Raw genomic sequence first — 15,898 nt, forward strand, 5'->3', positions numbered from 1 at the left:
TTAGCAAACTCAAGTGGCAGACTCTGCAAGAGAGGCGCTCTGCATCGCGGTCCAGGTTTCGAGAGGGTGCGTTTCTGGATGAGGTATCGAATATATTGCTTCCCCCTACTTATACCTGCCGAGGAGATCACGTAAAATTACAGAGATTCGAGCGCGCACGGAGGCTTTCCGGCAGTCGTTCTTCCCGCGAACCATACGCGACTGGAACAGCAAAGGGAGGTAATGACAGTGGCACGTGGAGTGCCCTCCGCCACACACCGTTGGGTGGCTTGCGGAGTATAAATGTAGATGTAGATGTAGATGTAGGACTGCCGGATGGAAGGGTTGTGGTCACCAGAGTGCACGACTTCGTCGTAAACCGGATCCAGCAAGCTTTAAGATGAGTGCATTTCATTCCAAGTAGAGAAACCTCCACCATTGTGACATCTCGCGATCCTCCAGTGACTTGGATTCGTGTTGCTGCTCTTAGCGTCGGCGAGACGAAGAGCAGCGAGTGGGGTGCTTTGGGAAGGCGGATCTGATTAGCTTTCCTCGACTTCTTATTACTATTTACTGCGTTCAACCTCTTACAATTTGTTAAGGTCAACCAACGGCAATTTTTCTTGTGTGGTGGCCTCTAACGCCCCAGTTACCTGCCCAGCGGGGGTTAGTGTATGTAACGGCAGTGTACGTTTCCTCGCCTTGCTGCTGCTGTCCGGTAAGGCGTGTAGCTATGACAGCTTTCTTGATTGTAGGCCGGTTGGTGATTCTTCTACACTGGTGGTAGTGATTCCTTTCTCGTTCTGGGCGCTCCAAACCCACTATTCTCGTCGTAGTGCACACCGCCGGTTCCGGCTTTTGCGTATTGTTCCATCGTTGCATTTGATTTATCGGACGTCAGGTAGCTTCAGCAAGATTGTCATTAGTCATTCGTTAGACTGCCACTAGTGTGAGTTACCATCTTGTGAAGTGAGCACAACTCTTGTCTGGCTATCTTATCGCTCGCGAAAGTGTTTGTTGCCGGACCTCCTCAGAGGTTGATTCCTGGAGCACCGTCTGGATCAGTTGCTTGTTTTTTTTTAATTAACTTTTGCTATTTGCTGTTTTACAGCAGGTTTCAGTTTTTTGTATTATTGCCGTTCCTAGCGTGTAAGGCATTGAGCCGTGATTGTGGTGATTTGCTTTAAAATTCTAATTTGGTATTTGTATTTTAGCAGTAAGTCTTAAAACCTTAATTACTGCCATTCCTGGCGTCTGATGCCTTTTGCTGTGTTCGTGGCGACTTACCTTAATATTTAAATACCTGTAAGTTGTAAATTGCAGCGAGTTCTTAAACAATTCCTAATTTATTGCCATTCTTGGCGTGTAAGACCTTCAGCCGTGATTGAGGTCGGTCGCCTTAAAATTCTAATTTGGTATTTGTATTTACGCAGTAAGCCTTTAAAACCTTATTTACTGCCATTCTTGGCGTCTGATGCCGTCTGCTGTTTTTGTGGCGACTTGTCTTTAATATTTCAATACCTGTAATTTGCAAGTTGCAGCGAGTTTTAAACAATTCTTAATTTATTGCCATTCCTCGTGAGTAAGGCCTTCTGTCCAGATCACAGTGGCTTGCTTTTAAAACATTATCGGTTGTATCTGTATTTAATGGTGATTTGCTACATTGTAACTCACTGAAAACACTATTATTTACACTGTTGCTTATTTCTTCATTAATAGCGTGTGGTATTTTTTTTTAATTTATTGTTGACCCGGGAATTGCTGATTTAAAACAGATTGTGTGAAACTGTAAAGGGCAACCAGTAATTACTGATTATGTCCCCGTCCACAATCGTAACCGAATCCTGCCCTCCCTCGACTACCAGGTCACAATCATTGCTTTTCAAGCACTTTCCCGTGGGAGATATGGCGTCCCGTCTTGCAAGATGAGAAAAGCGGACTACGTTGCTGGTCTGACAAACACTCAGGTACACTATGTCACCTCGACTGGCATACAGTATCACCTGATCTAATGCCATCGACGATCTCTGGGAGTAATTGGAAAAGCGACTGAAACATACCACTGAACGCCCCTGCAGTTCGGTCCCTCTAAGGGTTCAAAACATCAGGGAACGGCCTCAGCTGGCTGTAGCGTATCTGAAACCTGTTGGGTGCTCTTCCTCGCGCGAATTGATGACACCATCAAGGCTAGAGTCAGTTCTGATTATGTAGGCCTTCCCGGCGTAATAAGTCTTGAAAGTCTCTTCGGGTTTGCTGCCGGATCCTAAAACCAACTTGACTCGATATTTCGGCCATCCAACTGTTCGCCATCTTCAGGAGAATGCTGCTTCTGCTGATGAGTCCCGCTGAGAACTGACGCCAGGCTGCAAATCGACGTCCTGTATAGGCCACCGTCCAGTAGACGGCGCATGCGCCGCCCATCACGGTTGTTACCCTCCAATACAGGGAGGTGGCCCCTCCCTTAGTCCAACACTGCTGGCAGCGATATATCGCACTCAGGGCTGCACCGAAGAAGGTTCAATTTCGATGCGAGACAATACAGGATTCCACGTCTTGCTAAGAGGGAACCCATTGTCACTGTGGATTAAATTATCCGCCAACCTTATTTTTAATCGCCTCTTTATAGACACTGTTCCAAAAACTGTAAATGTTGACAACTACGACAGTTTCATCAAATTTCATACTGTGTCCCTCATTTAAGCACACACATTAGAGTGTGTTCCGTCCAGCTTCTAAGATTAGGGCACTACTCGGCTCTGTGTGTAAGCAGGCTGTTTAGGTGTCAGTAGGCTGTTTAGGTTTTTATATTGGTAACGCCACGTAGCGCTCTGTATGAAAATCACTGGCTGTGCTGTGTGCAGTCTGTGGCTGGTATTTTGAGAGCAGACGATCTGGGCGTGTGTCCATCAGAGACAGTAAATTTGTAAGACTGGATGTCATGAACTGATATATATACAGTATATATTATGACACTATTAAGGTGAATACAAGGTAAATACATGTAGGTGAATATGGATTGGGGCTAAGAAATGAAAGAGGAAGCCGCTTGGTAGAATTTTGCACAGAGCACAACATAATCGTAGCTAACACTTGGTTTAAAAATCACGAAAGAAGGTTGTATACATGGAAGAACCCTGGAGATACTAGAAGGTATCAGATAGATTATATAATGGTGAGACAGAGATTTAGGAACCAGGTTTTAAATTGTAAGACATTTCCAGGGGCAGATGTGGACTCTGACCACAATCAATTGGTTATGACCTGTAGATTAAAACTGAAGAAACTGCAAAAAGGTGGCAATTTAAGGAGATGGGACCTGGATAAATTAAAAGAACCAGAGGTTGTACAGAGTTTCAGGGAGAGCATTAGGGAACAACTGACAGGAACGGGGGAAAGAAATACAGTAGAAAAAGAATGGGTAGCTTTGAGAGACGCAGTAGTGAAGGCAGCAGAGGATCAAGTAGGTAAAAAGACGAGGGCTGGTAGAAATCCTTGGGTAACAGAAGAAATATTGAATTTAATTGATGAAAGGAGAAAATATAAAAATGCAGTAAGTGAAGCAGGCAAAAAGGAATACAAACGTCTCAAAAATGAGATCGACAGGAAGTGCAAAATGGCTAAGCAGGGATGGCTAGAGGACAAATGTAAGGATGTAGAGGCTTATCTCACTAGGGGTAAGATAGATACTGCCTACAGGAAAATTAAAGAGACCTTTGGAGATAAGAGAACCACTTGTATGAACATCAAGAGCTCAGATGGAAACCCAGTTCTAAGCAAAGAAGGGAAAGCAGAAAGGTGGAAGGAGTATATAGAGGGTCTATACAAGGACGATGTACTTGAGGACAATATTATGGAAATGGAAAAGGATGTAGATGAAGATAAAATGGGAGATGCGATACTGCGTGAAGAGTTTGACAGAGCACTGAAAGACCTGAGTCGAAACAAGGCCCTCGGAGTAGACAACATTCCATTGGAACTACTGACGGCCATGGGAGAGCCAGTCCTGACAAAACTCTACCATCTGGTGAGCAAGATGTATGAAACAGGCGAAATACCCTCAGACTTCAAGAAGAATATAATAATTCCAATCCCAAAGAAAGCAGGTGTTAACAGATGTGAAAATTACCGAACAATCAGTTTAATAAGCCACAGCTGCAAAATACTAACACGAATTCTTTACAGACGAATGGAAAAACTAGTAGAAGCCGACCTCAGGGAAGATCAGTTTGGATTCCGTAGAAGCACTGGAACACGTGAGGCAATACTGACCTTACGACTTATCTTAGAAGAAAGATTAAGGAAAGGCAAACCTAAGTTTCTATCATTTGTAGACTTAGAGAAAGCTTTTGACAATGTTGACTGGAATACTCTCTTTCAAATTCTAAAGGTGGCAACAACAACATTGTTTGTTCTCTATCAAAATCTTTCATTTGCCAACTATGCCTATCAGTAGTTAGTGACTTCAGTAGTTAGAATCTTTTATTTAGCTGGCAGTATTGGCACCCGCTGTATTGCAGTAGTTCGAGTAACGAAGATTTTTGTGAGGTAAGTGATTCATGAAAGGTACAGGTTATTGTTAGTAAGGGCAATTCTTGTGTAGAGATTATTGAAAGTCAGATTGCGTTGCGCTAAAAATATTGTGTGTCATTTTAGTGTTGATCAGAATAAGTAAAGAGTGAAATGTCTGAGTACGTTTACTTCTGCTCAGCTGTTTGAAAATCAAATAACGTAAGGGGTTTATCAGCACAATCAGTCATAAATTTTTCTAAGGGGAGGTTTCATGTGAAAGATGATTTGGGGCTTAGGAAACCCGGTGTGTTCAAAATTCCGTGTCAATGTGGGAAGGCTTACATTGGCCGTTCGACTGACACAGTGCATGACAGGTGTGTGGAACATCGCCGTCATACGAGGCAGTAAAATCGGTAGTAGCAGAACACTGCCTAAATGAGGGACACAGTGTGAAATTTGATGAAACTGTCGTAGTTGCCAACATTTCCGGTTTTTGGAACAGTGTCTATAAAGAGGCGATTGAAATTAGGTTGTCGGATAATTTAAGGGGGGTAGGACGTCAAACGGGCCGACTTGGAGCAGGAGAGGCACCACAGGACATTTTAATATACACTGTCTATACTTTTACAAATAAATTCATAAAACTTTGTTAGCATGACCAGGAAGGATTCAGGTTTCACACTCACAGCAGAGGAAGTTCCAAAACATAACAAAACAAATTTTTTTTTTTACATGTGAAATTTCATCATTTTTTCACTTGGTATTGGCTGCATTTGTTGCTGTAGGTACACTTTCCTTCGTAAATAAGAGAGATTCTTCCATGAATTTTGCACATAATACAAACCATACTTACAGGTGTATGAAACTCTAGAATTTCCCAAATCTGTTAAAAACTGTGGTAAAAATTGAGATAATTAAGTATAAAATTCGAGTTTTCTCTTAACACAAAGTTTAAAATGTAACAGCCCATTCATTTTTCCATAAATTCATACATCTGTCAGTACGGTTTGCAAGCTGTGCAAAATTCATCGAAGAATCTCCCTTACTTATGAAGAAAAGTGTACCTATAGCAACAAATGCAGCCAACAGTAAGTGAAAAAAAGTATGAAATTTCACATTTAAAAAACATTATTTTTTCTTGTTTTTGAACTTTCACTGCTATGAGTGTGAATTCTGAATCCTTACTGGTCATGCTGACATAGTTTTATGAATTTATTTGTAAAAGTATAGACAGTGCAAATTAAAATGTCCTTTGTTGCCTCTCCTTCTCGAAGTCGGTCCGTTTGACGTCCTCCCCCCTTAATCAAAAGAGACAATGGGTTCCCTCTTAGCAAGACGTGGAATCCTATTGTCTCGCATCGAAATTGAACGTTCTTCGGTGCGGCCCTGAGTGCGATATATCGCTGCCAGCAGTGTTCCACCAAGGGCGGCGCCACCTCCCTGTCTTGGAGGGCAGCAACCGTGATGGGCGGCGCATGCGCCGTCTACTGAACGGTGGTCTATAATGGACGTCTATTTGCCGCCTAGCGTCAGTTCTCAGCGGGACTCATCAGCAGAAGCAGCATTCTCCTGAAGATGGCGACCAGTTGGATCGCCGAAATATCGAGTCAAGTTGATTTTGGGATCCGGCAGCAAACACGAAGAGACTTTCTAGAGACAGTTCTACAAGATTTTGGCATGCTCTCAACTAGGGTGTCTGTTTGATGTCAGATATTAGTCTCGAGGTATGTTGTTGTTGTTGTTGTGGTCTTCAGTCCTGAGACTGGTTTGATGCAGCTCTCCATGCTACTCTATCCTGTGCAAGCTGCTTCATCTCCCAGTACCTACTGCAACCTACATCCTTCTGAATCTGCTTAATGTATTCATCTCTTGGTCTCCCTATACGATTTTTAACCTCCACACTGCCCTCCAATGCTAAATTTGTGATCTCTTGATGCCTCAGAAGATGCCCTACCAACCGGTCCCTTCTTCTTGTCAAGTTGTGCCACAAACTCCACTTCTCCCCTATTGTATTCAATACCTCCTCATTAGTAACGTGATCTACCCATTTAACCTTCAGCATTCTTCTGTAGCACCACATTTCGAAAGCTTCTATTCGCTTCCTGTCCAAACTATTTATCGTCCATGTTTCACTTCCATACATGGCTACACTCCATACAAATACTTTCAGAAACAACTTCCTGACACTTAAATCTATACTCGATGTTAACAAATTTCTCTTCTTCAGAAACGCTTACCTTGCCATTGCCAGTCTACGTTTTATATCCTCTCTACTTCGACCAGTATCAGTTATGTTGCTCCCCAAATAGCAAAACTCCTTTACTACTTTAAGTGTCTCATTTCCTAATCTAATTCCCTCAGCATCACCCGACTTAATTCGACTACATTCCATTATCCTCGTTTTGCTTTTGTTGATGTTCATCTTATATCCTCCTTTCAAGACACTGTCCATTCCGTTCAACTGCTCTTCCAAGTCCTTTGCTGTCTCTGATAGAATTTCAATGTCATCGGCGAACCTCATAGTTTTTATTTCTTCGCCATGGATTTTAATGCCTACTCCGAACTTTTCTTTTGTTTCCTTTACTGCTTGCTCAATATACAGATTGAATAACATCGGGGAGAGGCTAAAACCCTGTCTCACTCCCTTCCCAACCACTGTTTCCCTTTCGTGTCCCTCGACTCTTATAATTGCCATCTGGTTTCTGTACAAATTGTAAATAGCCTTTCGCTCCTTGTATTTTACCCCTGCCACCTTTAGAATTCGAATGAGAGTATTCCAGTCAACATTGTCAAAAGGTTTCTCTAAGTCTACAAATGCTAGAAACGTAGGTTTACCTGTCCTTAATCTTTCTTCTAAGATAAGTCGTGAGGTCAGTATTGCCTCACGTATTCCAACATTTCTACGGAATCCAAACTGATCTTCCCAGAGGTCGACTTCTACCAGTTTTTCCATTCGTCTGTAAAGGATTCGCGTTAGCATTTTGCAGCTGTGACTTATTAAACTGATAGTTCGGTAATTTTCACATCTGTCAACATCTTTGGGATTGATATTATTATATTATTCTGGAAGTCTGAGGGTACTTCGGCTGTCTCATACATCTTGCTGACCAGATGGTAGAATTTTGTCCTGACTGGCTGTCCCAAGGCCGTCAGTAGTTCTAATGGAATGTTGTCTCGAGGTGTAGGAAAAGTGAATGGCAGTGTAAGAACAAATGTAAGAAGAGTAGAAGGGTAGTAGATGTAAGATTGGTGGTTGGGGCTCTCAGTGGCGTACGTACCCCGACGCAGAGCAGGAGTCGATGCAGTCGGCAGCGACGAAGCACGCGAGGTCCGTAGCGACCTGGTCGTTGGCCGTGGCGTCTGTGAGTCCGGCGAGAGCAGCCACGCCGTCGTCGCACTCCTCGTAGCCGAGGCTATAGCGTCCCAGCGTCCAGCTCGTTATCAGCCGAAGCATGGCACGCACCGCGATGGGCCGATACTGGAGGGTCTTGTAGGCTATCAACACGTCAGTGCGTTCTGCAAAACGTTGTAACGCATTACTATCTTTACGACGTTTCTCGTCGAGCCATATGCGTTACTTGCATTTCTAGCTGCTTTTCTCACACAAATAATGATAAAAATTCAGAAATTCAGGGTCGCCACCAGCCCAAGCCCTTGCTAACCATATACAAAATAAAACGGAGCTCGAAAATATTAGTTTAATTACTTTAATAATTTAATTACAAGTACGCAAATTTCTTCAAGCAGTCAGATAAATAGCACTCCGTGTCGTGCATGAAGCAACTTCCAGAATGAGATTTTCACTCTGCAGCGGAGTGTGCGCTGATATGAAACTTCCTGGCAGCTTAAAACTGTGTGCCCGACCGAGACTCGAACTCACAGTTTTAACCTGCCAGGAAATTTTATATCGGCACACACTCCGCTGCAGAGTGAAAATCTCATTCTGGAAACATGATTCTATCGTCTGTGGCTACGGTTTTAAACTTTTTGTACGGAGGAGATGTGATATGACGCCACACCATGGCTTGTAGTTCCGTTTCCGGTGCGAAGTGACGAACCTACATTTTATCGCCCGTGACGATGTTCGATAAGAAATGGTACTATCATCCTTGTAGCAAGCAAACAGTTCCGCACAGATGGTCCTTCATTGATCTTTATGGTCTTCTCTTAAGTGGGGATGATCCCAGTGGGCACACACATCTGTGTACCCCTACGGGTAGATGAGTGTGCCAGCACTAACGAAAGAAACGGACAGTTGAGCAGCGAGGTGCGTGTGACGCGTCGATCACTTCCAATGAGGGTGTTCGCACGTTTCAGCACTGCGGGCGGGCCGCACACGGGGGATCGGACAGATTTGCACGACATCTTTGCGATGGTGACAGACACCTAGGAATTTTTAACATGTTTCAGCCCAGTCAGCAACTGTGATAAATTAATATTTCAAAAATCCGCCTCAGTTGCGAAATGTTACTGGTCTTTACCCAGGTTTCAGTTAATCTAGCCTTCTTCAGAAGCATAAAATAAACTAATACATGCCAGAATAAGACACGGTCAAACATAAAAAGCTTAAGTACCGTGATACCAGGTCAACCTACGTTACTTAGCTGAGGAACAGCCCCTTCGTGGAAAGCAGTCGATTAGCCGTGGACGCTACGTTGGAACTGACCGGGGCACGCGGATATGTGCCGAGCAAGATGGCGGATCACGGAAAGTCAAAGGTGCCTGCCATTGGCTGTCTATGTTATGTACTGGGAAATTACCTATAACCTTAAACCATAAACCACACCGGTGGCAAGACGCAATCAATACCTTCACTGCGCGATAACAACGGCCAAGTCACTGATAACAGTGCTACTAAAGCAGAGTTATTAAAAACGGTTTCCCGAAACTCCTTCACCGAAGAAGACGAACTAAATATTCCTGAATTCCAATCAAGAACAACTGCCAAGATGAGAAGCATAGAAGTAGATATCCTCGGTGTAACAAAGCAGCTTAAATCACTTAATAAAGAAAAGGCCTTCGGTCCAGATTGTATACCAGTCAGGTTCCTCTCAGAGTATGCTCATATAATAGCTCCGTATTTAGCAATTATACGTATACAGCCGCTCGCTCACAGAAAGGTCCGTACCTAAAGACTGAAAAGTTGCTCAAGTCACACCAATACCCAAAAAGGGAAGGGGGAGTAATAAACTGAATTACAGGCCCGTATCAGTAATGTCGATTTGCAGTAGCGTTTTGGAATGTATACTGTATTTGAACATCATAAAGTACATCGAAGAAAACGATTTATGGACACATAGTCGGCACTGATTTAGAAAATACCATTCCTGCGAAACACAACTAGCTCTTTATAATCACGAACTAATGGGTGCTATCGACACGGGCTATCAAATTGATTCCACATTGTTAGATTTCCAGAAGGTTTTCGACACTGTTCCTCACAAGCGTCTTGTAACGCAACTATCTATGGAATATCGCCCCAGTTGTGCGACTGGATTCGTGATTTCCTGTCAGAAAGGTCACAGTTCGTAGTCATAGGTGGAAAGTCATCGAGTAAAACAGAAGTGATATCCGGCGTTCCCCAAGGGAAGTGTTACAGGCGATCTACTGTTCCTGATCTCTATTAACGACATAGGAGACAATCTGAGTAGACGTCTTAGATTGTTTCCCGATGATGCTGTCATTTACCGTCTTGTAAAGTCATCAGATGATCAAAATAACTTGCAAAATGACTTAGATAAAATATCTGTATGGTGCGAAAAGTGGCAATTGACCCTGAACAAGGAAAAGTGTGAAGTTATTCACATGATTACTAGAACAAATCAGCTAAATTTCGATTACGGGATAAGTCACACAAATCTGAACGCTGTAAATTCAGCTAAATACTTTGGGATTACAATTACAAATACCTAAATTGGAACGATCACATAGATAATATTATGGGTAGAGCAAACCAAAGACTGCGATTCATTGACAGAACACTTAGAAGGTGGAACAGGTCTACTAAAGAGACTGCTTACACCACGCTTGTCCGTCCTATTCTGGAGTACTGCTGTGCGGTGTGGGATCGGCATCAGGTGGGACTGACTGATGACATCGAAAAAGTACAAAGAAGGGCAGCTCGTTTTGTATTATCGTGAAATAGGGTTGATAGTGCCATAGACATGATACGTGATTTGGAGTGGCAATCATTAAAACTAAGGTGTTTTTCGCTGCGACGGGATCTTCTCATGAAATTTGATGAAATTTGAATCACCAGTTTTCTCCTCCGATTGCGTAAACATTCTGTAGCCACCCACCTACATAGGGAGAAATGATCAACACGATAAAATACGAGAAATAAGGGCTCGCACAGAAAAATTTAAGTGCTCGTTTTTCCCGCGTGCCGTTCGAAAGTGGAACAGTAGAGAGACAGCTTGAAGGTGGTTCACTGAACCCTCTGCCAGGCACTTTATTGTCAATAGCACAGTCATCACGTAGAAGTAGATGTATATGTAGAAATTTGTGAGGGAACAAGGCACTAAGTAGATAGAATCCTACCTTATTAACTGATACGAAATTTACTTAGACGTTACGTTCAGCTTGTTAGATTAAAAACCACATATGATCACCGCTATGTTGGTATGGTTCCGCACGATCTCATGCGGGGGATGAACAAGGTTATATGTCAGTAACGCGAGAACTTCTCAGGGTTAGGAGAAGGTGCAAATAAAATAATTTCCATTATACATGGAGTAATACGTCACTTTGTTAACACGAAATTTGACTAAGGTTTTTATATTATGGCACTACATTACTACGCATTTATGGCTGACTGGGTGTGTAAAGCTTAGGGCATCATTTATGGTTTTATACATAGGTGGTCAACGTTGTGTTTAGGAAATCTGTAATAACTTAACCAAACATACACTAACTATAAATATAATATGTACGACCGTCCACAAGGGTGACGTGGAACAAAACTCTTAAGGGAAAAGATTGATTATTAGTTAGCAGTGGGTTCAAGATCCTATATATTCAAATAGGTTATGCCACGCTAATTGTCGAAATACACACTCTAGTGTATCAGATATTACCTATTTAGGATGTTGCCTACAAGGCTATTAACTATTTAGGATGAGGATTATTGTGAGCGTCCTGGAATTCTCACATAGACTACCAAGAAATAAGGACCTAATATTTAAAGTAGGGTGTGTCAGAATGAGCTTTTCACTCTGCAGCGCAGTGTGCGCTGATATGAAACTTCCTGGCAGATTAAAACTGTGTGCCGGGCCGAGACTCGAACTCGGGACCTCTGCCTTTCGCGGACAAGTGTTCTACCAACTGAGCTACCCAAGCTCGCCTCACGCACCCTCTTCACAGCTTCACTTCTGCCAGTACCTCGTCACCTACCTTCCAAACTTTACAGAAGCTCTCCTGCCCAGGAGAGCACTTGTCCGTGAAAGGCAAAGGTCCCGAGTTCGAGTCTCGGTCCGGCACACAGTTTTAATCTGCCAGGAAGTTTCATAGGGTGTGTCAGGACGTACAACGCAACTGCTAACACACTTATGTACTATTGACCGATAAAAGTCAAGCTAATACTATGAACATAAGCTGTATTCTTCCCTATTGAACGGGAACATAAATTACGGATATGGTCTAATAGCGAGCAAAGTGTAAATGTCTCACGTATGTTAATACCATAAATCAGAACCTAGTATTTAAAGTAGGGTGTGACTGGGCCTACAACGCCCCCATCATCACGCTTACGTGCTGCTGACCGACATAGGTCAAGCATTTACAGAATAATGTCTGCAAACTAACCTTTGATGGGAATAATATCTCAAAGGTTACACTGTATACAGCGTGACTAAGCGGGCAACGCTATAGTTCTCATAAAAAAGATTCTTTAGAGCAACAAGGTCAACGTTAACTGCCTAGGGAAGAATACTTTAAACTGTATTCCATAAATATTAAAGTTAGCTTAAATTGGCGTCAAGATCTCATGAAATAGCATCGGCCAGCTTGAATTAAAAGCGGGCATAAGTCTTAATGCCTATGGGTAGAAAGAAAAGGCAATGTGTGCCAGCACCGCTGGTTTGTTTGTCTACCATATTGTCAGTTATGTTGGAACGAGAACTATATATACCGTAAGGAATATTAATTAAACCATAGTATTGAACGTCACTAAATGTCGTGGTGAATTTCTAAGTCTTAAGCGTCGAAGTATCAGGAATGGATATGCAGTGACAAGGCACGAAAGTTAGTGTGATACTTTAGCTACGTGCCTTTCTTAACTGTTACACGTAAACTAATCATTCTCTGAATGGTATAACGTTGACCATCTGTATTGCAAAAGTCATCTATATCCAAGTTGCATATAGTGATTTGGAAACTTAACTTGTATGTAACAGGATTAAGTATGACAGTACAGTACTGGCCATTAAAATTGCTACACCAGGAAGAAATGCAGTTGATAAACGGGTATTCATTGGACAAATATATTATACCAGAACTGACATGTGATTACATTTTCACGCAATTTGGGTGCATAGATTCTGAGATATCAGTGCCCTGAACAACCACCTCTGGCCGTAATAACGGCCTTGATACGCCTAGGCATTGAGTCAAACAGAAATTGGATGCCGTGTACAGGTACAGCTGCCCATGCAGCTTCAACACGATACCACAGTTCATCAAGAGTAGTGACTGGCGTATTATGACGAGCCAGTTGCACGGCCACCATTGACCAGACGTTTTCAATTGGTGAGAGATCTGGAGAATGTGCTGGCCAGGGCAGCAGTTGAACATTTTCTGTATCCAGAAAGGCCCGTACAGGACCTGCAACATGCGGTCGTGCATTATCCTGCTGAAATGTAGGGTTTCGCAAGGATCGAATGAAGGGTAGAGCCACGGGTCGTAACACATCTGAAATGTAACGTCCACTGTCCAAAGTGTCGTCAATGCGCACAAGAGGTGACCGAGACGTGTAACCAATGGCACCCCATACCATCACGCCGGATGATACGCCAGTATGGCGATGGCGAACACACGCTCCCAATGTGCATTCACCGCGATGTCGCCAAACACGGGTGCGACCATCATGATGCTGTAAACAGAACCTGGATTCATGCGAAAAAATGACGTTTTGCCATTCGTGCACCCAGGTTCGTCGTTGAGTACACCATCGCAGGCGCTCCTGCCTGTGATGCAGCGCCAAGTGTAACCGCAGCCATGGTCTCCGAGCTGATAGTCCATGCTGCTTCAAACTTCGTCGAACTGTTCTTGCAGATGGTTGTTGTCTTGCAAACGTCCCCGTCTGTTGACTCAGGGATGGAGACTTGACTGCACGATCCGTTACAGCCATGCGGCGTTCCGTATTACCCTCCTGAACCCATCGATTCCATATTCTGTTAACAGTCATTAGATCTCGACCAAAGCGAGCAGCAATGTCGCGATATAATAAAACCGCAATCACGATAGGCTACAATCCGACCTTTATCAAGGTCGGTAACGCGATGGTACACATTTCTCTTCCTTACACGAGGCATCACTACAACGTTTCACCAGGCAACGCCGATCACTTGCTGTTTGTGTATGAGAAATCGGTTGGAAACTTTCCTGATGTCAGCACGTTGTAGGTGTAGCCACCGGCGCCAACCTTGTGTGAATGCTCTGTAAAGCTAATCATTTGCATATCACAGCATCTTCTTCCTGTCGGTTAAATTTCGCGTCTCTAACACGTCAGCTTCGTGGTGTAGCAATTTTAATGTCCAGTAGTGTAGCATCACAAGCTAGTATATTATGTGTAGGACTGTGAGTTCAGAGTTATGGTATCAAAAGGTCTTTAACAAAATCAAACTAATAGCTTATACATACTGGGCAAATAAGAGTGGATTCGTAGGATGTAAGTACGCGGTGACCAAAAGAGAATAAGGTGGTCGATGTTAACATAAAATGAATTACGTTGGACGAAACAATGGTTGGAAACCATCGAAAAAGTATTATGCATCCTACCCATCACATTCCACAACCTCTGTCTAACACGCACTCTCACACATTTCGAAAACGTCTTGGGTTCAATGAAGAGATGTAGACTGATTATTTTCAGCCTTCTAAACCGCACTTCGTACCATCTGGTCACACGCGAAAGGCTGGACAAAGTCGATTGATGTGTAGTGAAGTTTCATAGTCATTTACCGTCACAATGTCTCATCTTGTTTGATAGCAATATATGCGAGCAAAGCCTAGTCTGAGTACTTCAAAACTGGACGGTGATTAAAGTAGTGTGAATCAGTGCTATACGAGAAAGTACTCACTGAATTCTCCACAGTAGGCGTTATATATCCAGTCTGCACCGTAGCCCTCGAAGTTGTATGTGGAGATCTTATTGCAGACACAGTCGAGCACCGTAGTGCCGTTCGCCACCAGCAAAACCAGCAACGGAGCAGCTACCCCCACTGGATGCATTGTCAGCTGTTGTTGAGACCGAGAGGGAATCACACGCAGTGAGCATCGCAGGCACCGCGGGCCCACTATAAGGATTCTCGTAGAGGAAGTCTTTCCGCAGGATGGGAAAACCACAGGAAGGACGACGACTTCCGTGCTCATTCTTTTTTCCTGTCACAGTAGCAATCTGCAAGCACACAGTCGTTACAGAAAGATATTCCTTCGTTTTACGCGTACATCTGCCTCACGTTTTTAGGACGACAGAGAGAGCCAGTAAGGGGTACACGGGTGATACCCAGAAGTGAAGGTTTAGTTTCCGACATAAGAATTGCGAGGCTTGACCTTCTTGAACAGCGATTCCCCAACTGAGAGAGGTTGTAGGTAACTCCGCTCATTGTAACAATAAATTTGTTCATCCCTGTGATTGACGCTATGCCTGTTATCTTATACAGGGAGACAATATTATTGAAATACGTGCAATAAAATCGTCATTACGGTTTGTGTTAGGATGTTCAAACTGCTGGCCACGCGGCACTCTGGGAAATAGTATGCGCTGGCATAGTTTGGTTTAGCGACGAAGCCCACCTTCATTTTTGAGGGTTCGTCAACAAGCAAAATTGGCGCATTTGGGGGACTGAGAATCCGCATTTCGCGACCGAGAAGTCTCTTCACGCTCAACGGGTGACTGTCTGGTGTGCAGTATCCAATCACGGAATAATCGGTGCGATATTTACCTTGATGGGACGGTAACGACCGAACGGTACATGAAGGTTGTGGAAAATGGTTTCATCCCCATTTTCCAAAGTCATCCTGATTTTGACAATATGTGCTTATGAAAGGCGGAACTCGACCGCCATAGAAGCAGGAGAGTGTTTGATGCCCCGGAGGAGCAGTTTGAGGACCGCATTCGTGTTCTGGGGCACCCAGAGGCCACTGGCATGGGTCTGGATCTGAAGACATGCGACTAATCTTTGTGAGGCTG

At 43.5% G+C, this 15,898-nt stretch overlaps 1 protein-coding gene across 1 annotated transcript in view; it reads right to left on the bottom strand.

Moving 5' to 3' along the window:
• The window catches only part of LOC126210114 (uncharacterized), an 86,895-nt gene extending 71,933 nt beyond the window's left edge, over positions 1-14,962 (bottom strand). The window contains exons 1-2 of the mRNA XM_049939258.1: positions 14,787-14,962; positions 7,767-8,004 (exon numbers count right to left, since the gene is read on the bottom strand). Of these exons, the coding sequence (XP_049795215.1) occupies positions 7,767-8,004; positions 14,787-14,937 (389 nt within the window). The 5' untranslated portion in view covers positions 14,938-14,962. The remainder of the gene's footprint in view (positions 1-7,766; positions 8,005-14,786) is intronic.
• Between the last annotated feature and the right edge of the window lie 936 nt (positions 14,963-15,898).

The sequence above is a fragment of the Schistocerca nitens genome, chromosome 10 (assembly GCF_023898315.1).
Source record: "Schistocerca nitens isolate TAMUIC-IGC-003100 chromosome 10, iqSchNite1.1, whole genome shotgun sequence".
In the NCBI taxonomy this organism is placed as follows: domain Eukaryota; kingdom Metazoa; phylum Arthropoda; class Insecta; order Orthoptera; family Acrididae; genus Schistocerca; species Schistocerca nitens.